Source organism: Pagrus major, chromosome 8 (genome assembly GCF_040436345.1).
Source record: "Pagrus major chromosome 8, Pma_NU_1.0".
In the NCBI taxonomy this organism is placed as follows: Eukaryota; Metazoa; Chordata; class Actinopteri; order Spariformes; family Sparidae; genus Pagrus; species Pagrus major.
The window spans coordinates 1,293,655-1,321,320 of NC_133222.1; the positions used below are offsets into that span (position 1 = coordinate 1,293,655).

At 44.0% G+C, this 27,666-nt stretch overlaps 2 protein-coding genes across 3 annotated transcripts in view; one reads left to right on the forward strand and one right to left on the reverse strand.

Moving 5' to 3' along the window:
• Nucleotides 1-3,658: 3,658 nt before the first annotated feature.
• On the forward strand, nt 3,659-5,353 carry LOC141000791 (E3 ubiquitin-protein ligase TRIM21-like). Its single transcript, XM_073471644.1, has one exon. The coding sequence runs from the start codon at nt 3,659-3,661 to the stop codon at nt 5,294-5,296; it is 1,638 nt and encodes a 545-aa protein (XP_073327745.1). The 3' UTR covers nt 5,297-5,353.
• A 1,745-nt stretch (nt 5,354-7,098) lies between these two features.
• Nucleotides 7,099-27,666, reverse strand: part of znf609a (zinc finger protein 609a) — a 41,944-nt gene continuing 21,376 nt past the window's right edge. The window contains exons 3-9 of one of the 2 annotated variants that reach the window (XM_073471642.1): nt 15,472-15,697; nt 13,698-13,785; nt 11,233-13,393; nt 10,139-10,520; nt 8,795-9,151; nt 8,543-8,612; nt 7,099-7,960 (exon numbers count right to left, since the gene is read on the reverse strand). In XM_073471642.1, coding sequence (XP_073327743.1) covers nt 7,951-7,960; nt 8,543-8,612; nt 8,795-9,151; nt 10,139-10,520; nt 11,233-13,393; nt 13,698-13,785; nt 15,472-15,697 — 3,294 coding nt within the window. In that variant the 3' untranslated portion in view covers nt 7,099-7,950. Of the gene's footprint in view, nt 7,961-8,533; nt 8,613-8,794; nt 9,152-10,138; nt 10,521-11,232; nt 13,394-13,697; nt 13,786-15,471; nt 15,698-27,666 lie in introns of both variants that reach the window. The other variant, XM_073471643.1, reaches the window with a different exon arrangement.

Below are 27,666 nucleotides of genomic sequence, written 5' to 3' on the forward strand. Positions count from 1 at the left end.
ACATCACCCCTGTTTCCCTCTCCCTCCATCCGTAACCTTGGCATTATCCTGGACAGTACTCTTTCATTCGAACAGCACATCAGCCGCCTCACCCAAACTGCCTTCTTCCATCTAAAAAATATTGCCCGCCTCCGCCCACTACTCTCCTTCTCTGCAGCTGAGACTCTCATCCACGCATTTATCACTTCAAGACTGGACTACTGCAACAGCATCCTCTATGGTTCATCCTCCAAAGTCCTCAATAAACTTCAATACATCCAAAACTCTGCTGCCCGCCTCCTCACCCACACCCGCTCCCGTGAACATATCACCCCCGTACTCCAAAACCTTCTCTGGCTCCCTGTCCCACACCGAATCAACTTCAAGCTCCTCCTACTCGCCCATAAAGCCCTCCACAACCAGGCCCCTCCCTACCTCACGGACATGCTCCACCACCACACTCCTTCTCGAAACCTCAGATCCTCAGACGCTAACCTTCTCTCACCCCCCCTCAGGACCAAGCACCGTACCTGGAATTCCCTCCCCAAACACATCCGTGACTGCCCAGACTCATCCACCTTCAAGTCATTACTCAAAACCCACCTCTTCAAATCCGCTTTTCATTTGCACTCGTAGCTGTTGTTGTCCTCAACCTGTTCTCCCTAAAAACCTGCACAGATCCATATCCTCATACACTGTTCTTTTTTTTTCTACATATTTCTCCTTTTATCGCACCATGCACTTGATTTTTTGTATTCTTGTATGTATTTTATTCTTGTAAAGTGTCTGAGAGTTTTTAAAAGCGCTGTACAAATAAAATGTATTATTATTATTTATTATTCATCCTCCTACACTTTTCCAATTGTTCATATTTCTTCAGCTGCTTCTTCATACAGATTAAAACCAACAATGTCCACATTAATGTCCAGTGTTGGCGACGCTTCTCTGTTTCCAGTTGATATTTCAAAGGGAACATCAACAATTTAGTTTTGAATCGTTGTGATTCTTGTTTTAGACTATTTTTCCCCAAAAATACCAGAAAATCAAGTGTTGCCAACCAGAAAGGAGGAAAATCATGATGGGAATATTCACAGTGTTGTGAAGTTTCTCTTTGTGTTTGTAAAGAACTTGTTCATTACGTCAGTCTTCCTGGACGTACAGACGACGATCACTGCATCACTTTGATACTGATACTTGATACTCACAATGATTAATGAGTAAATGACTGAAACACCCAGAGGGATATTTTACTGATGCTGTGACGAGGAGCCAAAAGTCATAGTTGAGTAAAAGTAAAGATATCGTGTTAAAATATTACTTTGGTGAAAGTGAAGTCACAAAGGCACTAAAACAAATATTACTTAAATTATCTGATATTAAATGTACTTAAGTATCAGAAGTAAAAGTACATTATACATATATTTACATGTATATACAGTTAACCTTCCAATTTATCGTGTCTAAATAGGAAATGTTTGATTAGAAGCTGCAAGAATCCAGAAGAATCATTTTGTCCCATGTGTGACGTAATCACAGGGTCACATGTGATGTGAAAAAGTAGAAAAGTGAATTAATATTGGTGGATGTTGGGATTGTTGTTGGCTTGAGGAGAGACTGTAGAGAGTTGTAGCACTTGTAGACTGTGATCACATGTTAAAGACTCCAATACAAGAAAACATGTGAACCACATGAAGCAAAACGTCTCCTGTTAACACAGACTGCCCTTAAAGCTTCAGTGTGTTGCATCAGAATACATCTTGTGCCAAAAGTACATCAGTAATCAGGTCGAACCTGACAGGCAACAAACCTCAGCTGCAGAGCAGAAAGAGGTGGAGCAACACTGGAAAAACACAACAGCTTTAAAACCACGTTCATTACATGAAACTAAACATTCGTCTGAGCGACGGCAGACCTGCAGGCGAGACAAGTCTCAGACGACTTAATCAGCCTTTCTCAACGACACACAAGAGTCTCAGGTGAGTACAGCTGATTATATTTACTGTGCTTCAACATCAATATCAACGCAAACTTCAGATCTGCTCAGACCTCCTGTCTGTCACTTGTTTTTATTTCATGCTAACAAGTGGAACTTTAAACTTGAATGTAAATTGTAATTCAGAAACACCACCTGGTTTTTAACCAGTGTGAGAGGAAGTATTCAGATCCTTCTTCAGAGCCATGTATATCACTCGTTAACGGCCTGCAGAAGCTTCCTGCAGATGACGGGCTGTAAGTTGAGCTGTTCACAGACAGTCACGTCACTGTCACTGACTATGTTGTCTCCATGTCGTCCTCGCAATTTGACAATTTATTCATTTATTCACTGACGTATTTATTTTAGTGTGATTCTCTGCTTCGTATCTCTCCCCTCACCGTTTCATTTAGTCTGCCTCCTACTTATATGTCATGTCAGCCCTATAATCATTGGTGCACTGTGTATCATTACATGAGTGATGGATTTGTAATGTGTTAGCTGTGGTTGGTAACGTTGGTGAAACCAGGAAGAGGAAACTATTTTTTGAAGTTATACAACCAAAACATCCCCCCCGCCCTCCTTTCAGGCCTCCATCCAAAGCCGCTCCTCCAAAAGGAACGCAGCAGATCGTTGTCGTCACTAACCGTATCCAACTTCCTCATGTCTGATTCACATGATAGGAAACACCTCACATCATCAAAATGAACATAAACAACCAACATGGCTGTTGTTAGTACTCACTGCTATCAAGCTAGCATGTTAGCATTGGGAAATTTTGTCTGCATTAATGATTGCTGGGCTTCTTAAAGGCTGCAGCAGCCACAGACTGTTCTTCTGTTTTCTGTCAGAGCATTTGATTTATTGATCACAGTCGGGATGTAAATACAATTTTAGTTCCAACAACAGAAATGCTTTTTTAATGAACCCAAACTTTAAGTAAAGGTATGTAAGTATAATCAGTGTGCTCAGCATCATTTAGTCGTCGCCTGCATCATGTTCACAGAGCTGCAATGACGTAAGTCCAAATGTCGTTATAGAGCTGATTAATCTGCGTTATCTTTTTTAACACGTTATTTTTTCCGTCATTAATTAATCAGAAGTTACCTGTTATTTTGACAGCTCTAGTTTTCTTTGAAAAACCTCAGTGTAAGAGCCACAAGATGAGAATTTAAGTTCATTTAAAATATGATGCATAATTTATAATTTCATGTTGTTTCATGTGCATATCAGGGAAACAATGTTAAAAGATTTAAAAACAAACTCATGTTGGTTAATATCATTTATGCTCCCTCCCTGATAAAACTTGCATATTAGTCCTTTAATTTGGTGAGTCATGTGCGCTGTTGACTGATGCTTAGAGCTGCGGCAGGCACGGGAGCATATAGTTTTTCTACCGTGTGGTGGACTGTAAATTGATTTTTTAATTTTTTTTATTAAACGTTTTGAACCGGATTACATCTCCTGTCATTCGCGTCAGACTGAAGTTACTGTGCCTGCAGCTCGGGAAGTGGCTTTTGTGACGTCCAGAAGGAACGGCACTACACTCAGTTAAAAAATGATCAAAGTACAGAACTTGAGAAAATGTACTTATGTACATTCAACCATTGCAGTTACCTAACTAATATTTTGTGAGACTCTTCTGAATCTTTGTATTTATTGTTTTGCTTCAACACTCTTTCACTCTTCTGTCCTCAGACTGTGAACATGTCTGCTGCCAGCTGTCTGCTGACTGAAGATCAGTTTCTGTGCTCCATCTGTCTGGATGTGTTCACTGATCCAGTCACCACACCATGTGGACACAACTTCTGTAAAACCTGCATCACTCAACACTGGAGTGTTAATGTCCCGTGTCAGTGTCCCAACTGTAAAAAGATTTTCTTCAGGAGACCTGAGCTGAAGGTCAATACTTTCATCTCTGAGATGGCTGCTCAGTTCAGACAGTCAGCTCAACAGAAAGCCAGCAGCAGCAGCTCAGAGCAACAAGTTTCCAAACCAGGAGAAGTTCCCTGTGACGACTGCACTGGAACCAAACTGAAGGCCCTGAAGTCCTGCCTGGTGTGTCTGGCCTCCTACTGTGAGACTCACCTGGAGCCTCATCTGACAAAGGCAGGCCTGAAAAGACATCAGCTGATCGACCCTGTGGAGAACCTGGAAGGCAGGATGTGTACGAAGCACGATAAACTGCTGGAGCTGTTCTGTAAGACCGACCAGATGTGTGTCTGCATGCTCTGCACTGTTTTAGACCACAAGACACATGATGTTGTTCCTCTGAAAGAAGGATATGAAGGAAAGAAGGCCGAGCTGGGGAAGACAGACGCTGAAATTCAGCAGATGATCCAGAAGAGACGACTGAAGCTTCAGGAGATGAAGCGCTCAGTGGAGCTCAGTAAGAAAGATGCAGACAGAGAGATAGCAGCTGGTGTTCAGGTCTTCACCGCTCTGAAGGAGTCTGTTGAGAGAAGCCAGGCCGAGCTCATCGACACCGTCAAAGAGAAGCAGAGAAAGACAGAGAAACAGGCTGAAGGCTTCATCAAAGAGCTGGAACAGGAAATCTCTGAGCTGGAGAAGAGAAGCTCTGAGGTGGAGCAGCTCTCACAGTCTGAAGACCACCTCCACCTCCTCCAAAGCTTCCCATCACTGAACGCTGCTCCACCCACCAAGGACTGGACAGGAGTCAGAGTCCGTCCACCTTCATATGAGGGGACTGTGGTGAGAGCTGTGAATCAGCTGGAGGAGACGCTCAGTAAACAGATGAAGAAGCTGCTTGAGCTGAAGAGGGTCCAGCAGTATGCAGTGGATGTGACACTCGATCCTGATACAGCACATCCCAAACTCATCCTGTCTGATGATGGAAAACAAGTTAAACATGGTGATGTAAGGAAGAATATCCCAGACAACCCAGAGAGATTTGATACTTGTGTTGATGTCTTAGCAAAGCAGAGTTTCTCTTCAGGAAGATTTTATTATGAGGTTCAGGTTAAAGAGAAGACTGAGTGGGATTTAGGAGTGGCCAGAGAGTCGATCAACAGGAAGGGAAAAATCACACCATCTCCTCAGGATGGTTACTGGATGATATGGTTGAGGAATAAAAATGAGTACAAAGCTGGTGCTGACCCTTCAGTCCGTCTCTCTCTGAAGCGTCAGCCTGAGAAGGTGGGGGTGTTTGTGGATTATGAGGAGGGTCTGGTCTCCTTTTATGACGTTGATGCTGCAGCTCTTATCTACTCCTTTACTGGCTGCTGCTTCACTCAGAAACTCTACCCATACTTCAGTCCATGTCTTAATGATGGTGGTAAAAACTCTGCCCCTCTGATCATCTCTCCTGTCAATCACACTGAGTAGAACAAACATTTGATTTTCTACAGAAAGATTCACATCATTTAATGTAATAAATGTTCATTTACTGGTGATTTAAATGATTCAGATTCTGATCAATGCGCTTTTTTACTTTTTTTCAACAAATGTTTCTTTGTTGTGTCACATTGATATTTAGCACAACACACCAGTTTTACCACATTGATTGATATTATTTAATGTTGTCTCATTTATTGTAATAACTTCATTACCTGCCTTCAACACTGTTGAATCATCAGGAAACAATGTACTCAGGAATATGAAACATTTTTTTTTTGTCTGATTGTTGTAAATATAAGAAGAGCTGCATCCTGACAAAACTTTTGTAAACGAACAAAAAGTCATTTGATTTTGATTTTCTCTATGAATAAAATAGAAAAAGACATTTTATTGTGTCTGATTCATTATTTAGTTTGTTATTGATATCAACAGCTGATGTTTCTAATGACGACCAAATCATGTGGTTAAAAACACCATCAGCTGTTCTCAGACTGAACAGCTCGATCAGTGTGACAAGAACGATCGACTTCAGGTCAACAAGTGTGAATCTTATGAATGAAGTGTTGGAGCTGCAGCCAGCGGCCATTTTAATTATCAAGAAGCCTGTTGTTCATTTCTGTGTTGATCCAATAGTTTAATCTATTAAACAAAGAAATATTTTTAAAACAAAGTTTTTCGCCCGGCTTTAGGACCAAAAGTATGGAGAACTAAAATTGCCAAATTCAAAAATAAATAAATAATGAATACATTATATTCTATTCAATGCACCAGAAATGACATCAACAGTAAATGTAGATATAAATTAAATAAAAAATGTGACATAATTTAATTTCTGTCCTGTCTGTCTGTCTTTACCATTTGTATTAGTCGACCTATTTAATGTTCAATTTCATTTAATCATTTTTAATTTAATTTATTTCTGTATTTGTTTTCTTTTACTATTGCATTTTACAGCATAATACATAAATAAATGAAATGGTTGTGCAACAGAAATAAATAGGGGATAATATACAACAGTGAATATATACAAAGCAAATTAAAACAGAAATCAATTGATGTCACATGTATCGAACCATTTATTTATTTATTTGTTGTTGACTTTGTCAGTTTCAATCCTTCATACAAAGTGAAAGATATTCGCCCGAGTGTCCTGCAGCTGCATCCTCACTCAAACTCTGCTCGTGACATTTATATTTTAAGACTTAGATCTCTGAAAAACGTCCTTTCTCCACACTGTGAAGGTCTTTAAAGCTTTGGTGCCATCTGGTGGTTATTTTGAGAATGACTCAATCAGCTACACATCCACCAGCTTCATCAGAAAAGGAACAGTTCACCCAACATGACAGACAAACGACCTGTATGGAGCCATTTCATGTTTTTGAGGCAGCTTTTGTGTGCAGAACCTGCCTGAGAAAAATCCTATTTTTAAGTTTTCTTCAGTATGAAAGAAATCCAGTAACAGTTGTCTGTACGTCCTCATGTACACTGCGAACAGGTACTACTTCTAGCTGATTCTGCAAAGTTTTAATGGTGTTTCAGAGTATTTTATGTTTTATTTGGTTGTTTTTCCGTTTTAAATCATCTCCAGCTGCTTCAGGTGTTCAGCAGAATGCTGCAACTTTGTTTTACTGTGAAGCTCCAGAAATGTTCTGTGACTACGAGACTTCACCTGACTTTATATCAGCATGGAGGGAGGAGATGATGACGGAGTTTTCATTTTTGTTCCCTCAAACACTCGATCCTTGTGTTGTTATTTATTCCAACATATTTCGGGGAATGAATGACGACACTTAGCTTGGGCGCCGTTCCACCAGCTACAGGTTTAATATCAGATCAACAACAGTAGAAAAACAGAGGCAGAGGCTACCAGACAAAAAGAAGAGTAGGAAATCGAACAGCATCCAACAGGCTCTTTAAAATAATTCCTCTGTACAGTATTTACACACACACGCACACACACATACATACATACACAGAGTACAGTACAGCTACACACTGAGGAGGAGGAGTCTGACGCCGCCCGTCAGTCCGAGGATGCAGCATCAGTCCAAACGCTGTCCTCCGATTGGTCCGTCCTCCTCCGTCCACAGTATTTTTTATCTCCTGTGAAGCTGAGGTACTTCCAGGTCAAAGCGTGACGACGTCCGGTGGAGTTCAGGGCCGAGTCGCTGGTTCTCAGAGAGGTCAGAGGTCACTGTGGATAAAGTCTGGCGTCACAGCCACGCAGCTGAAGGCTCGGCAAACAGGAAGTGACCGCCCCCCCCGACTTCCTCAGCTGAAGCAGGATGCCGTCATGACTCTGAACGCTCCCTACTGCCGCCCAGAGCTGTCCAACCCGCCTGCCTCCAAAACAACAACAGCAGCATCTCATCGTGTCTCCACCCACCATGTCCTCTTTGTCCAAAACCTCCGCTGCCCACCCACCCGAGCACCATGGTACCACCTGGAAGCAGCAGGACCAGTGGAACCAGTATCAGGCCTTCAGTCCTCCTGAAGCCTCAGCAGTCCAGCGAGGGGCGGAGCAGCTGGCTGGACGTCCAGGCAGAGAAATCAAACGTACACAAACACCATTGAACTGATGTTGAAACAGAAATGCTTCCTCATGTGATCTGGTCACATGACTCCGGGCGGGGTGGGGCCAATCAGGTGTGCCTGCAGACAGGTGAGAGGACATTATTGATCAGTTCCTTTAAAGACCTCAGCAAATATTATGTAAAGGAACAGTTCACCCAAAAACAATTCAGTCATTAACTTTTAACTCCGATGCTGAACACTGACCTTTGACCTCAGAGAGTTCAGGCTTTAATTAATTAATTAGAGTAAACTTTCCACAACATTTTTTATTTATTCTGATTTCTGTTATTCCTTTAGAGAAAAATGACAGTGCTCATGTCTGACCACTAGGTGGTGCTGCAGACTTGATATAAATTCACTACAGTGGACAGATTGGACAGGAAGACACACACACACACACACACACACACACACACACACACACACACACACACACACACACACACACACCTATCTGTGTGTGTGTGTGCTATTGTTTGTATCTTTGTGAGTACAAATGTGACTTTGTGCTTCAGAAATGATGTTAAAGTCAGATATAAATAATTTAAACTATTAGAGGAAAACACAATGTTGTGAATATAGAAGAAGTCATCAGTATGTGTGTGTGTGTGTGTGTGTGTGTGTGTGTGTGTGTGTGTGTGTGTGTCTTACCGTTCTCACCTCCGTGCGGGGGGGTACATGGACGGTGCGGACGCTTGCTGACTGGCGACGATGGCTGAGGAGGAGAGGCCTGTGAGAGACAGACGGACATCAGACGGAGCCAACATGGCTGAAACGGCTCTGATAAGAGACCGTTTGTATTTGACGACTGAAATAACATTTGTGTTTTTACACTTTTGTGAGTTTGGTTCAGAAAAAAGTTCTGCTCAGTTCCTCCTGAAGTCTCTGTTCTGAGTGTGTGCGGTGTCTCACCTGAGGCGTATGACAGGTCGTACTGTCCCGGCAGCAGTGGGTACCCCAGGTGATGATGGGACGGCAGGATGCGTTGGGACGGAGAGGATCGCGGCCGGTCGCCCTCTCTCTCCCGGTCTCTCTCCCGCTCCCTGTCTCTCTCCCGCTCCCTCTCCCGGTCGTGGGGGGTCTTGTTGTCTTGGATGGACGGGGATTTGCTTTTGTACTGGCTGGCGTGCTGCTGCAGCAGGTCCAGAGCTTTGGCCTCGCCGGGCGGCTTCACCGTGGGACTGGACCTGGAGGCCTTTTCCCCCTCCTCCCCCGCCGCCACCTTCCCTCCGTACGAGGGGAAGGAGTAACCGGCCGGCAGGTACGAGCCTGAGGACAGAGACACGTCTCAACTACAGCTGACACAGCATCCATGCTCATCCTCCCCTTCAACAGTCTGATCGTGACAAATATTATATTCATGTAACTTGACCGTCAAAAGAAGAAGATTCAAAAGCAGCACTCTGAGGTCTGAAGACAGAACTGATCCAATACTTTGATCAATCTTGAGCCTTTTCATGAAATTATGTTTGAATCATTCAGAAGCAGCTGACTCAGATGAAACCTGGTCGTCCAAAATCCAGTCTCATAGTCTGGAGTCTGTTCGGTTTCTGTTCCTGCTTTAAGAGACAGAGGCATTGCCACAGTGCTACTCAGTGTCTGAGGATACGTTTGGTTTAAACCTTTTAGAAGATATCTGTTAAAGATTTTAGTCTATAAACAGTCAGAAAATGATGAAGGATGTCAATCACATCCATGAACTGAGCACAAAGGAGATGTTGTCAGAAACCCAGTTTAGTTTGTCTTTGACAGAACGACAGCGGTGCCGTTTCTTCTTCTCTGTTCAGAATGTTTGTTCATCTATTGAATGTTTTAAATCAAAATTCTGTCCAATTCTTACAAATATATAAAATAAAGTAGAAGCATAAATCATGACTTTAGGAGGTGGTGTGTGCTGGAACTAGATACTGAGTTTTTCAAGAAATCGTTCCAGATAAAAGCTCCTCTTAACGTAGAGATTCAACAAGAGAGGCGACCTGGTAAAAAGATCTTTAAACATGTTGGGAGTTAATTTTAAAATTAGGACAGAGTCACGCTCGCTCTTCACCCCCTGCCTCAACCATTCATGCTAAGCTAAGCTAAGCTAAGCTAGCCAAACCCTGACTCCAGCTCCGCTCTGACACACATCATGAGGCTGATAGAAATCTGAACATCTCACTCTCAAAAAGAAAAGAGAAAGCATATTTCCCATAATGTTGAACTATTCCTTTGATTTTTCAGTTGTTCTGTTGGACCTCTGACCCCTCTGCTTCTTACCGGGGTAGTTCTGCATCATGACGGAGGGCATGCCTCTGTAGCCGGGGTGGCTGGGCTCGTAGCCGTGGCTGTAGGCATAGGGTCCGTGCATGTAGGGCATGTAGCCCTGGTGCTGGGCGAGGGGGGAGGAGAACTGCATGTGGGGGGGCCGGGCCTCCTTCCCTCCTCCCCGGTGCTCCTCTGGAGGCACCTGAGTCCTTCCCTCTGCCCCTTCCTTCACCTCCTCTTTCTGGAGACCCTCCTTTGGCCGCTGCCGCTCCTCCTTCCCTTTCCTGTCGCGCTCCCTCTCCCTTTCATCCTTCCACCTGTCCTCCTCCTGCGGTTTAGGAGCTTCTGAGTATTTGTTGGGGTAAACGTAGGGCCACAAGCGCGAGTCCGGTTCCTGCAGAGAAGAAGTAGTGTTGGTAAAGACAGCAAACAGAGGTAATATCTGATTAAGATCTTAAAATAATGTCCTCTGGAGACAATCTGCTGCCAATCTAACCGGAGTGGGAACGTCAACAACGAGACTTCAGAGACAACTTAAGAGATTTAAAGCAACATTATGTGTCTTATTACAGGGAGAATGTGTGTCTGTCTCAGCCCCCATCGCTTGTTTCTGTTGTAACTTCAGTGCATGACACGTTACATCACTACGTCACACAGCACCAGCGGTGATTTTGTTGAAATAGATGTTTATCTCAACATATTAAACTTATGACGTGCAGAGTTTTGTTTGTAGTTAGTACTTAACGTTACGTTACAGTCACAGAAACCTGGGATTTGTATTTCTGACAGTTGTGTTGTTGCTAAATTGCACAAACATTTCTACATAATGTGGCTTTAAGAGCAGTTTACACTACTCGTGTTTACTTTTCAACATCTGCAGCAACATAATGCTAAAAAAACTCAAACTCAAAGATGCTTCATTAGCTTTTTTTACCTTTGAGGGAACACATGTTAAATGTTGACCAATATATGAACTGTGGATTAAACGTGTCTGACAATCAATCTTCTGATCGATGAACTGATCAGTTCAACAGAGAAGAGTCTCCAGAAACAGCGTTACAGCGATGTTTCTGTTCACTCACAAATCTGTGTGAAAACACAGTTACCTGTCTGTACCACATGGCGGGCTCTACACCTGCCGGCCTGCTGGACTCCATCCCTGACTTGGCCTCCTCTTTCCCATGATGCCCTGCTTCGCTCAGCTTCATCTTGAGACCCTCAGGCTGGGCGGTGGGGGCCTTAGGGTCCTCTCCCTTCGCCATGATGACCGACTTGGCCTGTTCGGAGGCTTGTGGGGGCTCTTTGGGCTTTGCTGGGTTCAGCACCCCCTTAGCGCCTAAGTCGGTGAGGCTGGGGGCTCTGGACAGGGTGGGGGGCACCGAGGCCTTCTGTTTCCACTCCTCTTTCCCACTAGCCTCCCGCTCTTTGCCCTCGGCCTTCTTGTCGGCCTGCCGCTGCCTCTCCTCGTACTGCTGGCGGTAGGCTGGATTAGAGGCCAGCAGGTGGGCGTGGTAGGCCTGGTCAGGTGAGTAGGAGTAGGGGGGGACGTAGTACTGGTTGTAGTACAGAGGCTGGGTGTACATGTTGGAGCGCTGCTGGATGACTGACGGCTGCTGAGGTCCCGGCTCCACCTTCCTCTCCTCTTGAGGCTCCACCTTCAGTTTGAGCTCCTCCCCCACCTCCGGCTGCTCCTCCTCCTTCTTCACCTTCACCTGAGCTCCTTCCACATGAGGCGGTGCTGCGGGTGCTGCTCCTGGGCTCGGGTTGGGGTAGTTGGGAGAGTAGTAGGAATCGTAGTTGGGGTAGTACGGTGATTCCTTGCTGGGAGCCTGAGGGGGGAACAGTGCCTTCTTGGCTCCTTCACGAGCCCCCTGGTCAGGCTCAGACTTGACCTTCACCCCCTCCGCCTTCCCCTCTCCGTCCTCCCCGGCGTCAGAGATGTCAGAGTAGGCGGGGCTGCTGGTTTTGACGGACGCATTGTCGGCTCCGTTTTGGTTGATGTGTAGGGGGGGCGCGAGCCCGGCCTCCATCCTGCTGGCCACGCCGATCGACGGGCTGGGAGCGTTATCTGAGAAGCTGTACACCTTGTCGGCCTCGGCCTTGATGCTGGCCAACCGGCTCTGATGAGCTTCTGAGGAGCCGTTGAGCAAAGGGTCAGAAGACTCAGAGTACGGGCTCTTCCCCTCCTCTGGCCTCCCTCCCTTACCCATCGCCTTCGGACTGTCCCCCTCCTTCCCTCCCTCCCTCTTCTTCTTGTCCTTCTTCTTCTTGTCCTTGGCGAGGGTGGGGCTGGAGGCGGGGTCAGCCAGTGGAGGGGGTTTAGGTTGGATGTTCTTCAGCTGAGGGCTCTTGGGGACGGACTGAACCACTGAGCCCAGAGCAGGAGAGGACGCCTGCAGGGCGTAGGGCGAGGGGGCGCTGGGGGCAGCGGGGGCCACAGGTCGGGCCGGCTTCAGGCCTTTCTGGGTCAGTTTATCGGGCTTTCCTCCGGCTGCCATCTTCTTGGCCTTTCTGTCGTCCATCCCGTCGTTGCTGGCCTCGTCTGTCAAACACGCCCCCTCCTCGCCGCCGTCCGTCACCTCAGGTTCAGCCTCACCCGCCTTCTTCTTCCCCTTTGACGTCAATTTCCCCGGTGAGGGGGACGGGGCGTCAAATCCCCGTCCTTTCGGTGTAGTGGAGCGGGCGGGGGAGATGGCGGCACCATTGCAGGAGGCGGGGTCAGGGTGGAGGGTGGGTTCATCTCCATATTCACTGTCGCCATCCTGGTCCAATCGGACGTCGTGGTCGTTATGGGCTCGAGCCTGGTGGTACTTCAGCCCGTTGATGTGCTTGTACTTCTTGTTGCAGTTGGGGTGTGGGCAGTCTATGAGCACGGGGGAGGGACAGGTCCGATCCAGCTGTGGAGGGGGCAGGGGGTCAGATTTACCTCCAGGGAGGGGCAAAGCAGCGCCGGTGGAATTAGTCCTCATTCGCTTTGAAGCCTTGGTGTCCTCTGAGCTGGAGGTGGGCTCCATGTCAGAGGCAGGTTTGGTCTTCCTCTTAGCAGAGGACGGACTGGCCTTGACGTCCTCGGCGCCGCCGGCCGTCTGACTGCCTCGCCGACCTTTGCTGTTGGCAGCGGCACCGCGTGTCTTGCTGCTGCCACTGCCTTTGTTGTCTGAGGAGTTGCTGTTGTCGTTCAATGGCGTGTTGCTACTGGGACGCATCCTCTTTCCCCGACCACGACCGCTCCGCATTTCCACGTCGCTGGTGGGAGACTCACAGAACCTGAAGACACACAGAATGTTAGCGAGCAGCTAAAAGAAGCTGGTTAAACCTGATTTAGTTCATAAAAACCTGTTCAGACTGTTCAAACGTTTTGTGATTAATCCAGATTGTATCCAGACGGATTTTAGCAAAAAAAACACATCTGCATTTGATTCACTTGACCATCTAAAAAAAAAAAAGGCCCCTCAAATCTGGTTATCTTACCAATACACATCTCAACATACAGTCCAATTACTAATTGTTTCATGGAGTGCACTGATAGAGTAAGTCTGTGTATGTTTCAGTGAATGCAGGGTGTGTGCACCTTGGAGGGGCCCAGTCATGTCTTGTGCAGTCCAGCAGGGTCCCAACATACGTCTTGTTCCTCCAGGTGACGTTAACAACCAGCATGCCTACAGACAGACAGACAGTTACACTACACCTGTACAGATAGTATAGGTTGGAAAGAACACAATCTGAACTGAGAGTCACAGAAAGTGTTTCTGCAGCAGGAAACAGACGTGTCAGATGAGAGGTCCCTCCCTACAGGGAAGCAGATGTTGAATGGTTTCATCCCAACATCGCACCCAGCAGGTTCCTGAGGTGGAGCCACATCAATGATTCAGTATCAGTGTGACTAATTGCAGAGAGAAACTGAGTATTTTAGCAGAACTTGCCCCTCAGAGGAGCAGATCAAAGTGTCCAGCAGCAGAAACAGCTCAGCGTGCAGCTGATGTGTGAACAGCTTCCTGCCAGAGAGAGCAGAGGTCCGTCACCTCCACTTTGTCTCTTCAACGCCTGCCACCGGCTGCTCAGTGTGTGTGTGTGTGTGCGTACGCGCTGACAGGCGTGTTGGTGCCCACAGGGCCAGAACGAGGCAACCTGCCAGCCAGGATCATCTATCATATGGAGACGGGCTTCAAAAGAACATGAACACAAGGCAGCGTTTCTGAATTCTGGGGTTTTCTTCCCACTGTGATGTCTTGTTTGACATCACATGTTGTGACTGCAGCAACACAATCAGCAGCGCGGCACCGTCAGGTTCCTGAAGTTTGGTTCAGACATGGCGGTGATACAAGTCCTATGTTTATAATGAAGAAGAGGTGTGGAAACGACCCCTTTCTGAGGTGGAAGGTTCTGAGTCGGAGCAGAGACCGAACATAAACGGGAGTTTGCAGCATAAATAAAATGATGTAAATTACTGTGTACTACTGTTGATTTTCAGGTATCAGCTAGACATAAAGTTATGTTGCAACATCACCTGCTCACACTGAATTGTGGGTGAACATTAAGCTAACTGACCCTTACAAAAAATCATTTAGGCTTTTAAGGTTTTTCTATTTTTGGTTTCAGGTCCCTTCAGGGGTGAGTGACTGGGAGGAAGCGACCGTGGTTTGTCCTTATATACTACGGCTACACTACATTGCTCACGTAACCACCTGTTGTTGGGTAAAAACATGTTCCTAATGAAAATATTTATGACAAACAAAAAAATTAAATTTGTCCAGAATGGGCCTGTGACTCTTCAATTCAGATTCAATTATTCTCCAGTGTTCTGCTTCCACTTCTTCTTTAATATCACAAACAAAATGTATTTGTGAGTCTTTCACTAGTATCTTGTCTTTCTTTTAAAGTAGTGCCCAAAAGTTATACTTGAGTAAAAGTAGATAAAGTGTTAAAATATTATACCCATGTGAATAGTACTTGAGGAAAAGTGTCTGATATTAAATGTTCTTAAACATTAAAAGTAAAAGTAAATTATACACACAGTATATTTAACGTACTGTGCACACTATGGGCCGATCATCTGATCTGATTCAGAATCTGTGTTTTTAAATCTGATTGCCGATAACATAAATGAATCTTAAAAAGCGCTGATGTGGTTCTGATACAGTAATATATGAAGTAACTGGTAACATCAAATAAATGTAAAAAGTAAAAATTACAATATTTGCCTCCAAAATGTAGTGAATGGAAGAATAAAAATATACTCAAGTAAAGTACAAGTACCTCAAAACTGAACTTAAGTACAGTAATTAAGTAAATGTACTTAGTTACATTCCATCACTGCAGAGTATGTTATTGAGCATTAATCTCACCGTCCTCAGTCTCCTGCCACACGATGCCCTCCAGGTTGACGCTGGTGCCTGGCTCACAGGGTCCCAGGCACTCCGGCTCGGTCGCCAGGGCAGCGTCCGCCGTGTTCACCGCTACTGAGCGCGTGCGCACCATGATCTGCTCACAGGGAGACGAGATGTCACTGTTGGTGATGGGGGCGAGGAGGTGGAGAGGAGGAGGAGCAGGGGTGGAGACTGGAGACTCCATCTGTTGGAGAGAGACAGAGAGGAGAGACGTTCTGACTGATCTGAGGTCAACATGTCCACACACTGTTAACAAGACACCAGAATGCACAGCAGCCTGAATGACTTCACTTGTCTGCTATCACTATTTTACACCGCACATGCAGATGCAGAACGTTTTAAAGTCTCCAGCTGCTTCAGGTGTTTAGCAGAAGGCTGCAACGCTGTTTTACTGTGAAGCTCCAGAAATGTTTTGTGGACTACGAGACTTCACCTGACTTTATATCATCAGGAGGAGATGAGGACTGGATTTACATTTTGTGACTGGGTTAATTAAAAAGCATATTTCTGCAGAGATTGAACTTTTCTCAATTAATAATTGAGATATTTTTATTGTAGATACATATTTTATTTTCATGGTTCTTGATGTTTGTAGTACTTGATTTCTGTTCTTATCATTTTTATTGTTATGCACCAAAAGACCAAGGCAAATTCCTTAAAAGTGAAAAGGAGGAGAGGAGAAAAAGAAAACGAAGGAGGGTCTGTGAATGGAGAGGAAGAAGAGAAGAGGACAAAGAAGAAGAGGAGGAGGAGGATGACGAAGGGAGGAGCGAAGCAGCTGGTGTGGGGGCAGAGCAGGGAGCACTGGGAAGGTGTGAGGCGTAACCATGGTAACACTCCCAAATCGCCTCCTCACCAGGAGACAGGAGGAGATCTGAGAGCAGCTGGACGGACCTGTCGACCTTCAGCCCGCCTCCTCTGATCCTGAGGTCAAAGGTCAGAGCGGCTCGTTTAACCCTGCAGGTTAAATCTGATCCTCAGGAGACGGAAAACTGGGGAACTCACGCTGAACATTTCTCAGGGTTTCCCACAGAAAACGAAACAATGACGGTGATGCTGTTTGATTTTTCCTGTGGATGTGCGTCACAGTTAATATTCAGATTAACCGAATAATTAGGAAAGAAGTGTGAAAGAATCTCCATTAAACATTCCTGAGACTCCTTCACAGCTTCTCTGACGAACTCGAAGATATTTAAAATTATAACGGAGAAAAGTTACTTTTTTATTAATTTACTAGCTGATTAATCAGCTGTAAAACTTGTTGCCGATGACTTTTTTGAAGACTAATTAATTGATGAATGTTCAGGATGTCAGTGCTGCTGGGGACGATCAGAACTGCAGATTTTAATAGATTTATCAATTATAAGATTTGGTGTTAATTAATCTCTAATCAACCAGCGTGACAGAGACAGCTGTCGTCTGTAACAACAAGACGAGAATCATGAATCATGTAACATTTGAGCTAAAATGATGATTGATTAATCTATTTAAAAAATGTATCAACAATTTTAATGACTGATTAATCATTTTAAGTATTTCTCTAATAAAAATACCAACAGCTGAAGTGTTTTCAGACAAAAGAAGCAGTTTGAAAGCGACGTCTCGTCTCAGGCATCAATCTTTTACACTGTGACGTCTTCTAGACTCAACAACCGACTCATTCAATAAAGACACAACATTTAACTGACTGATTTATCCCACAACACAGTGTGTGGCTCCCTCCACAGACCCTCAGTCACCTGACTGTGTGGAGAAACACCTCCTGCTGCCTGTGTGACAATAACAATACAACTCAAGATGCCCTTAAGCCTCCTCTGGACACTTCCTGTCTACACCTGTCCGACCCGACACACTACCAGGAAGTGAGACACAGCCAATGTTACCTGGACAGAGAACATCCAAACATGTCCTCCTACACGACTGCTGCTGTGAGACAGAGAGAGGGAGGCAAAGACAAAGGGACCGGAGGAAGGGCGACACCTGAGCAGCCACTGACAGCCAGCAGACACCTGAGGCAGTGGTGAGTCCTGAGAGTTTACAGAAGTCTTCAACTCTCCACTGTGGGAGGTCTCTTAATCAAGGGGAGGGTATAAATACACTTGCAGGCTCTGGGACGCCCTCGTCATATGATGCACATATTTTTCCTTTATGTATCTTATTCTCTATTTAGATTTTTCTTATAATTAACATTTCTATTTTTGGATGATGCATCTTTAACGTGACCCTATTTCCCCTCAGGGATCAACAAAATAGCCTATTTCTGAATCTAAAGTCATAGTCAGTGAAAGGAGACATGATCAGCTGAATAGATAAAACGCCCACTCTTCTTTGGCTGCGTTTTGTTTTTTGTTGAACATTTTTTGTTTGCCATCCAAATCGGATTAGCGCCTTGTTTTTTCCAAGTCTCTGAAAAATGCACCACAGGCAATCAAGTCAAATCAACTTGTTCCAAAATACCATGTACCCAACAATTCATTCGATCAAGGACGGTGTTGTCTCTCAGACAAAATAAATTAAAGTACAAAATGTTAGAATGGGTCCAAAATATTCTTGGCCAGCACGTCCAAGTTAAGTCTGTGTGGGAAACACTGCGACCCTTTCTAACTCTATTCTGATGGGAAGACGGGTAAAAATATGAAAATGGGATTCAACTCTTAATTTCCATCATTTCTGCAGTTATAGTTCAGTCAGAAATAAAAAAAAACGTCCACTACATTTTCCCAGAGCCCCGTTCAAGACCTAAACATAAATCATTTACAATTATTAAACAGACCCCCCCCCGGCAAGTCCAAGTTGAACGAGCACATAAGTTAAAACACACTAGTTTTACTGACTAAATACATTCGTATTAATGCACATTCGTAACTACAGGTCGCTCAGTTCTTGTGCATCTGAAGCCTGTAACTTTCCTCGTGGTTTAATTTTAACTCAAACTACAGCAGCATGTGAATGTAATTCTGTCACGTGGTCCAACTTGGAAATCCCAGATAATGACAAACAAATGGTGCTGGTCGTGATTCAGAATCAATCTCATGGAGTAAAAAATGAAAGAACAGGATCGTTACTCGATCAGGAGATTATTTCTTCTTCAGGTGAATGCGTGATTTACCTTGTTTTAACAGGCTGTGACACATTGCAGCCTCCCTGCAGTCGTTCTGTCAGCAGACCTGGGGAACGTGATGAAGACTGCCAGGCGCTGGGTGTGCAGCTTTCTGGTTTACTGGCTGGTTAATAGGCTGTTGAAACCAGCCCTCAAGCCTCTATTCTTCTCCTCTTTGAGAATTAAAAAAAACATGGCTGCCTGGAATGCTGGGAAACCCCCGTGAAGAGCAGAAAACCCACCAACCAGCTCGCTCACACACATCCTCTACCTCCTCTCAGAGTGGGGAGGGCTCTGTTTTATACCTCCGCCATTGGCTGCAGCGTTCGAACCAACAAACACACTCGGAGCTCCAATACGAGGCCTCCTGGGCTGGGAAACACCGGCCCGCTCCTCCTCCTCCACCTCCTCTCCATTCAGTCGGAGGTATTCATTACAACAACAAGCCACATTCCTTTCAAGGTCACTCACTCGCTGTGAGAGAGATTAGTGATACTGATCAGCACTTCAGACTCTCTCTCCCTCTGTGTGTCTCAGATGCAGGCAGAGAGCTGATGCTTGTTTAATGCGTCATTTAATAGAGGAGTGAAGTGGGTGAGGTTACACGAGGCTGCCGGGCTTCAAGAGATAAAAGTCCCTCTCATTTTCTTCTCTTGGACCATGTTAGGTGGCTGCGCAAGGCTGTTCAAGGCTGTTCAAGGCTACTCAAGGCTACTCAAGGCAGTTTCTAACACTTGGATGAATGTTAAACTCTTGTTGCATCATCAGGACAAACAATGAGACACTGTGCTGAAATAATTATGGCTCATTTTACAACGTTCTTGACTGTTTATAATGGGGGTGGAAAGTTTTTTTCTTCAGCTTATCATTATGAATTAAATGTTGATTGCACGATGTAATGGATATAGAATAATGACGACATCAGTGTTTACACTGGTTTGATGTAAACCTTGCCATCACTGTACAACTGTGTCTGCCACCAGGCACATGGTCTCCCTGGAAACAGGAGGCTAACTGGTGATCCATTTCTGTTTGTTGTTTTTTTATTCTTTATTTTCAGACAGCAGTTCAGATAACCAGGACGAGGGCCGTGTCACTTCTTCTGCCATCCACAGAATTTAACAAAATGTAGGAACTTTGTACATTTCGCGCGAGGTAAAGCAAAGGATGTCTGAGAGAAGGAAATAAAATCAAAAGATTAATAAGGCTTGGAGATCCATTTTGAATATAAACTAAATGATTGAATGAATTCACGTTTTGTCCTGTGTTGATGTTATTTTGTGACTCTGGGGGAAACTGAAACAATCCAGTTGTCTTTGCGACAGCGGCTCCAACAATAATACCACCTGGAAACGATTCCTGAATAGCTTTTATTTTAACTTGCACTTAGTTAGCTTGATGCTAACACATAAAAAAATACCATTAAGATGCTATTTTAAATTTGCATTGTGGCTACGATCATATCAACATAACAGGTCGCTGGGCATAATCCAAGTCTCTGGAAGCCAGAAATTGTTTAGAGAAGACGTTATATCAACCTGGTTTTTAAATAGCTCCGCAGAGTCAAACCACGCTGGCTTTCCAGCTGCGCTCAAGATGGACTTCTCAGGAGTAGGACCAAAGTATGTCTTGCCACTAAACCGGGATGACCCCACTTCTTCCCCTTAAATGAGCCTGTTGCAAGACTCATGTCTGTGCAGGAACAGAGAAGTAGTCATTTTGAAAAGTCTGCCTGTTCAGCTCTCGATTATTTTATCGCTTCCAACTGAATCTCTGGTTTCTCTCCTGTGTCCCTATTTGTACTCTCAGACATCTGCTGTGTTTTACCGTTTCATCGTGTTCACTTTCAACATTTTGTCCGTGTTAAGTAAGTACTCGTAAAAAACAAACAAACAAAAAAACATTTCCTGATGCTGCTTCATAATAAAAGCTTAAAAATAACTACATAATGTGGGACTTCTATTGTGAAGAAGTTACAGGAAATTAAAAGTGTATATAACCGGATCAGCTGAGCGTTTTTTAATGACTATTATTTGATAGTAACGAGGGGGTGGAAGGGCATTTACTGCCACTCCTTTGATGACTAGTATAACATTTTAAAACAAGCTCAACTACTTCAGATGTTTAGCAGAATGCTGCAACTCTGTTTTACTGTGAAGCTCCAGAAATGTTTTGTGGACTACGACTTTATATCAACATGGAGGGAGGAGATGATGACTGGATTTACACTTTTTGGTGGACTGTTCCTTTAATCCAATTGTAAACAGAGAAACATGGCTGAGTTGATGCCTTGAACCCAAAGAGACCCACAGATATTAAACTTCCAATGATATCAAACTAAGAAAAGAAGCAAATTCTCATATCTGAGAATCTTAAACAGAGAACACTGGATGATTAATTATCTAAACAGGTATTATTAAAATCATGACGCAGACATTTTATTTATGTAAATGTTTCAAGTATAATTAACAGAAGTGGGAAGCTACAAAACATCCTGAACGCTTGTTGTATTAAGGTTTAATTCCCATCTTTCCATCATCCTGCCCTGAATGTCACCTTCCAGACATCATGTCGAGTATCAGACGACTCATGAAAACTGGAGAAGTGTGCATCAAAGATGTGGCTCAGCAGGGAGAGAAAGAGACACTGGAGATAAATGGATCCACTCTCAACAAATGATATTTATCAGGAGTTGTGGGAGGTTCTGGCCACACGTGTCCAGAGCGCCACGTCAGGAGCGCTTCACTCTCACACACATCTCGGAGGCCTTCAGAGGGAGGACGTGATGATAAGGACACCTGGAAACTCCTCAACATACCCCAGATATCCCTCAAGGCCCTCCCTGAAACACCCAAGGAATTTCCTCAAGGACTTCCACATAAAACATATCCACAATGACCCTTGAAACCCTCCCTGTCCTCCTCCACTCAGGCGGCTCTCACACAAACTCTGAGGAATGTTAGAAATGAACAACAGGTTAGCAGTTATTTCTCCACGGGATGCTGGAATAACATCTGGGACTGAGGGAGGGAGAAGAGTGATTCTCTCCCTCTCTCCCTCTCTTGGATGGAGGCCCAGGACTCCTGCTCCTAGACTGACGGTGTGATCTCAAAGAGAAAGAAGAAACCTTGATGTTTCAGGCTTTATATACCATTCAACATTTTCAAAAGGAGCCTGGGATTGAACTCCAGATGAATTCAAAGACCAAACGACCAAAGTTCTCATGAAACAGCTACTGGAGTGCTATTTGCTTTGGCACATTTACGTGTTTCCTGTAAAAACATTGATTGGCATTTACAGCAGCCAACAGCAATGAATGTACTTTACACTGTCCACCATGAAAGCTAGCGGTCCGCCGACCCTGCCCAGACTGGCAGCTCCCAGTGAACACGGCTGGACCAGGACTGAACAACGCAGCCTCAGAGAAGACAGAGGCCAGTTTGACGACAGGGGATTTAGTAATGGGGTGGTTTCTTTAATGGTTTTGCTCCTATGGGGTCCAAGTCAGCAAATAGAAGCGCTAACTTAACTGCAAAAAATATTCTCCATGGCATATGATCCGGTTTTACCAAATCAGTGAATAAAGTTGTGTTTTTGTACAGAAATCCATGAGGAAAACACACAACAAAACGCTCTGGCAGTGTCCTTTCTATACATCCATAGTAGTGTCATACAAATTAAGAAAGGGTTTATTGTAAGCAGAATAAGAATAATCGTTTTACAGTAAATTACTCTAAAACACCATCAAGAATGCCTTCAAAGAGACTAATTTGCTGTAATTGTGCCTGATACTGACATACAGGAGAGATACAGAGCAAAACGTGTGATAAGAGGAGACACTGATTTTGACTTCTTGGGAACTTTAAGACTCACCGTTACGTCTCCTACAGGACGATTTGACTTATTCTGAGCAGGTTGTCTACCTCCTGCTGAGGGACCATGTGACTGAGGAGAAGCTGCTGCAGGGTCCAGACATGTGACCCGCTCTGTCCAACACACTTCCAGGAACACTGAGGTGTCAGGGGGCCTGTTAGCTTCTCGAGATGCTTTAATTTACATTTTCAAGGAACGTACTTTCCCCTCAACCCACCTCGTCTTCCTCTCCTTCTGTTTCCCAGAAAGCCTTGGGAGAACCCCAGAGAGCAGAGCTTGTTGCTCTGTGCTCTGAGTTTTATGTGCAGGTGGAGAGTTAGTCTGGGCACCAGCCACTTCTTCATACCTTCCAGACTGAACTTTACAGTATTTGGCCGGTATTAGACGGTCGCTTTAGCAGAAGAAAAGTGAAACTGCAGTGGAAAGAAATAATTCAGGATATTGTCAGCGTTACAAAAATATACACTGAGCGATGAAAACAACGAGGCTGAACTAAATCAAACGTCAGGAGAACTGTGCACATGCACAAATTCATCTAATATGGCTGGCTCAACAAAATCATATAAAGTGTGTCTTCATATATACTCAGTGGCCAGATTATTAAGTACACCTGTCTAACACTAATGCAGCTACTACAGCAGTGCTGCAGTAAATCGGTTTGATTTTTGAGGGTGTATTTTGTGTTGCTGATGGACTGAACTGAATTATACAGGGAGCTGTTTCAGCCTCCCCTCACTGATCTAATCGTGGTGGATGTAAACACCGTCAATGTATCACGACACAGTTCAACAGCACCACAATATGATTATCCTCTCTAAAACAGTTACAGCACAAACTGAACATTACAACCTTCATGAAGGGAGGAGTTATTACAGGACTGCTGCAGTGTTTCCACTAACTTCGCTTTGCATGACACCTGAAAGAAACAAACTATTTAGCCTTTCTTCTCATTCTTTATGTTTAAAAGACATTTATGTAGAGATACTTTTATTTTGAAATTACAGGCTTGTTTCCTTCCTTTACTGCTCATCCTCTCTGCTATAGAGTCCCAATATCACGCCTCTTCTGGTGGACCTCATGGGACCTTATATTGAAAATAAAATACTGTACAGTCGTCAACTGGGCGAGACAAATACATTTTTGATCCTGTTTGAATTGTACCATGAATCACACATCTGGTGTGAATTAAAAAGATAGAGAGAAAAAAGAGTTGATCAAATCTGTGAGCTGTTAATAAACAGGAGCAGCTCTACAAGGTTTTAGTTAGTTTTGGTGTTTTGGTGATGTGAAAATATAATAATTATGAAAATAATGAAAATTATCTTTTTAATCAACAAACATCGTATGTGTGATTCATGGCACAATTCAAGCAGGATCAAAACATTTTCTCTCCATGCACCATACATGTTGTTCTGAAACAAAGTCTGATGAGGGAAACCTAAAGAGGCGTGAATTCAGCTCTCTATGTTGTTTCTGCTGTTGTTGCCGGTCACTGACCATGTACATTGTAATATTATATAACTCTACTCTCTCTCTGTATTTCATGATGTTGCACAGATGCATATTGTTCGTGGCAAAAATGTCAAGTCTTTCCATTCATCTGATTTACTCAGTTCTGCCTTGTGCACCAGTTTAAAACATACCGTAATGACAGGCCTCGCATGCTGGCTATTTATCAAAGGTAAATAAGTTGTGTTTGACTTCAGTTGATGCCGACAAAAGCTGGGCCAAGTTATCAGAGGCAGAGTACGACAGGTCAGCTGCAGGCGTGGTGTGACTAAATGCTACAGGGGGAACACAACAGACATTTCTTCATGTAAGCCACCATAACGATAGGCCTCACTACTTGGTTAATTATTATTATTTTTTGACCTGTCGATGTGGACGATCGCATAGAGGACCAGCATGCTAGTAGCACAGCAACACAGCTTCTTCTATGTTGTGTCTGGTCACATGCCAAAGACAAAAAACGGGAAGACTATAACTTTATATTTTCATGTGTTTTGCAATCCAAATATTACGATTTTCAAAAGTCATTAGTAATTGCTGCAACAATTATTACAACCCCCGGAGGTTCTTCTGTAACGGAAACTTGACAACGGACGATGAACTTGTCTGCTCAGCTCATTGAACACTTCCGCTCAGCTGTTAGCCAGACAGCTAATGTTACGCTAGCAAGATTCAAAGTCATAATTGTGTGTATGGTTCACAATCAGCAAACATAATTTCACAAAATGTTTAACAAGACTAGCTAGCTGGCCAGCCATCGATGTCGCCATATTAATCTCAAGATTTTAACGAACAAATGACAGTCCATGTGTCCCGTCAGCCGCAGCCTGCAGCAGAGTTCAAGAGCGAACAGGATGCGAGATGATCGCTTGATACCAGTTCAGATTTCACTCAGCAGCCACATGAACATGTTAGATGAAATCTATATCTCAAAAATATATTCAAGCTGGCTCACATTTTCATCTCGTTTGAATCTAAAATAATCCCACAATTTCATCTGATTTAATTTCTCAGTGAGCACCGCTCCAGGTTTGACTGAACATATTTTTGCTGGCTGTGCACTACATGGTATCACCTCAGAAGAGCAGCTTTACAAAGTAGTTTTTATACCCAAATTCACTTCCAAGCACAGAGATCAGCAATAACAGTGAAGTGTGCAGGTGAAGACTCACTGACACTTCTTGCATCAGTTTAAAGTGGCTGACTCAGAGTGACTAACACCGAAACTACATGTTAATTGCTGATTGTACCTTTTTGCTATCAAACACCAAATGAGCAGCTGGAATAATCCAGATGTGACGTCTGTGTCCAATTTTAGTTATTCGCAGGATGCCCCCCCGCCCGCCCCCACCATCTCTCTCTGTAATCATCCTGTCTATAAACAATCCAATAGGAAGAGAATACTTCACTCCTTTTCCACATCTTTACTTCGTGTTTAGTCTGAGTTTCAGCCCTCGTGGTGTCATCTGTTTCTGTCTGTGCTGTTGAAAAAAAGACTTGGTGTCTCCTGACTGGGCCAATTTGGCTGCAGTGGTTCCAAGAGAAAGTCTGCAACACTGAACTCTGAGATGTCTCTATTGTGAGATTATAACCAGCAATCAGCTGACAGCAGCTTGGCCCGTGTCATATTAAGACGCTTTAACACTTTACCTCAGTTATGTTCCACAGAGCAAAACCCCAATTTATAAACTGAAGACACTTGGGAGCATCGATGTCATGTTGGCCTTTGTTTAACCCTGAAAATTAGCTCCTAACGGGGATTAGTCTTGGATCAACCACCCATTTAACCGTGAATCTAAAGCCTGTTTAACCCTCAATGGACAGACTGCTAACCTTGCATCAACAGCTGATTTAACCTGAAATCAACAGGCTGCTAAACGTTGAGCCTGTAGTCCATTGAACCTTGAATCATCATCTGATTAACAACAAATCAAGACCCTGTTTGACCTAGAATCAAAAGCCAATTTAACCTTGAATTAACCACCCATTTAACCCAGAGCCTGTTTAAATCTAAATCAACTGCCTGCTAAGCCTTTTATCAAGAGTCCATTTTATTGATGAACAAACCTCTGCTGTGTTATGTGTGTTTGTAATGATGGTCACTCCAGAGTCAACGATGTTTAATAGAGAATATTTCTGCTCTAACTAGTGTCACAAATGATTAAGTTCAGAGTGCTTCCCTGGAATCATGTCTTCTTTCAGCTTTCCACATCCAGACACAAACAGATTAAGGTTAAACTCTGACCTCTGACCTGAAGCAGTTGGACCACAGTGTTAACCCCGATTAGGACCAGCGCTTGTTTAGCAAACATTACATAAAAGCTGCTTTTCACATGGATCGTTACTCAATAGATCTAATTGTTGTTGTACAACTAACGTATAACCAGCACCTTAAAGCATAAATTTCCTCACCTGGGGGTAGGGGTGGGCGATATGGCAAAAATATCATATCACGATTTTTAAAAAATAAAATCACGATTTCGATTTTATCACGATCTTAAATCAAAAAAAGAAAAACAGACAATTTAGGCCAAAGAACCTTTCTGAACAGATTTTAATTTAAATGGTTGCAGTTTTGCCAACATGTGCAAACAACGTAAACATACTAAAAGGTAAACAACAACACTCTGATAAAGTGCACTCTTGCAACATAAAAGAAACATGAAAGTAAAATATCAATGAAGACATCACTGTTTGTTTTATTCAACACAGTCATTTTAACAGGATTTAAGTATATCAAAACACTAAATAGCTTATTGAAAAGGGTGGTCGGACTATCCGACGGGGGTGGGGGGGTCGCGGTAATTTGAACACTGTACAATAAGCGCATTTACGGTTTATTAGCGGCCAAGCGCGACCTATTCATATGTGCGTGCGTGCGTGCGTGCGTGCGTGCGTGCGCACCCGTGAGAGGCGGCAGGTGGAGGGGCTAACTGGCAGAGATGAGAGATGGTGAAACGCAATTTTTTTGTTTTTTTTAGAAAGCGACCAACTCCTCCGTTTGGCTTTCAGCCATGGCTCTGCATGCGGCTACCGCTACACACATAAACAAGGAGGCCGGTAAGAAAGCACGTCACTGCCCGTAATTCGCTATGATTGGTCGGTCAGGTTGACGACGTAATACGTTTGGTGCGTCTGTGCATCAGCATAGAACTGCAATTTATAGACTTTGCCCTAGACGATCCTGCGATCTCTGCACTCTGGCAGATCGTCTACACATTCTAATCCTTCACGATCTAATATCGTCATATCTCACACCCCTACCTGGGGGTTATGGAAAGGCATTCTGGGAAACATAGGAAATCACTAATTGAAGTCGATGATGCACATTTTTCTGATATATTTTCCATTTGAAATTAAATCCTGCAACGTGTTAAATATCACAGACTGATGAGATGTAACGCAACAAGGAAAGAGTTGCAGGATTTTTCCATTACAGCCAGAACAGATCCATTAATTAACACGACAGATGACAGATTCAAGGTTTTAGTGGCCAAACCATCATGAGGTCAAGAAACTGTGACAGAAACAGCCGGCTGGGTTACTGTCTGCTTGTATCTGAGACCAGAGGTGACGGCAGTAACATGTGGATGACGGACAGAGGAGGTTCGCCAGCTGGATGAAGGAAACAGAACACAAGTGCTGGAACTTGGCAGCAGCCGTCCACGGCG

Coding starts and splice junctions, on each gene's coding strand:
- LOC141000791 (XM_073471644.1), top strand. CDS start 3,659: ATGTCTGCTGCCAGCTGTCTGCTGACTGAAGATCAGTTTCTGTGCTCC.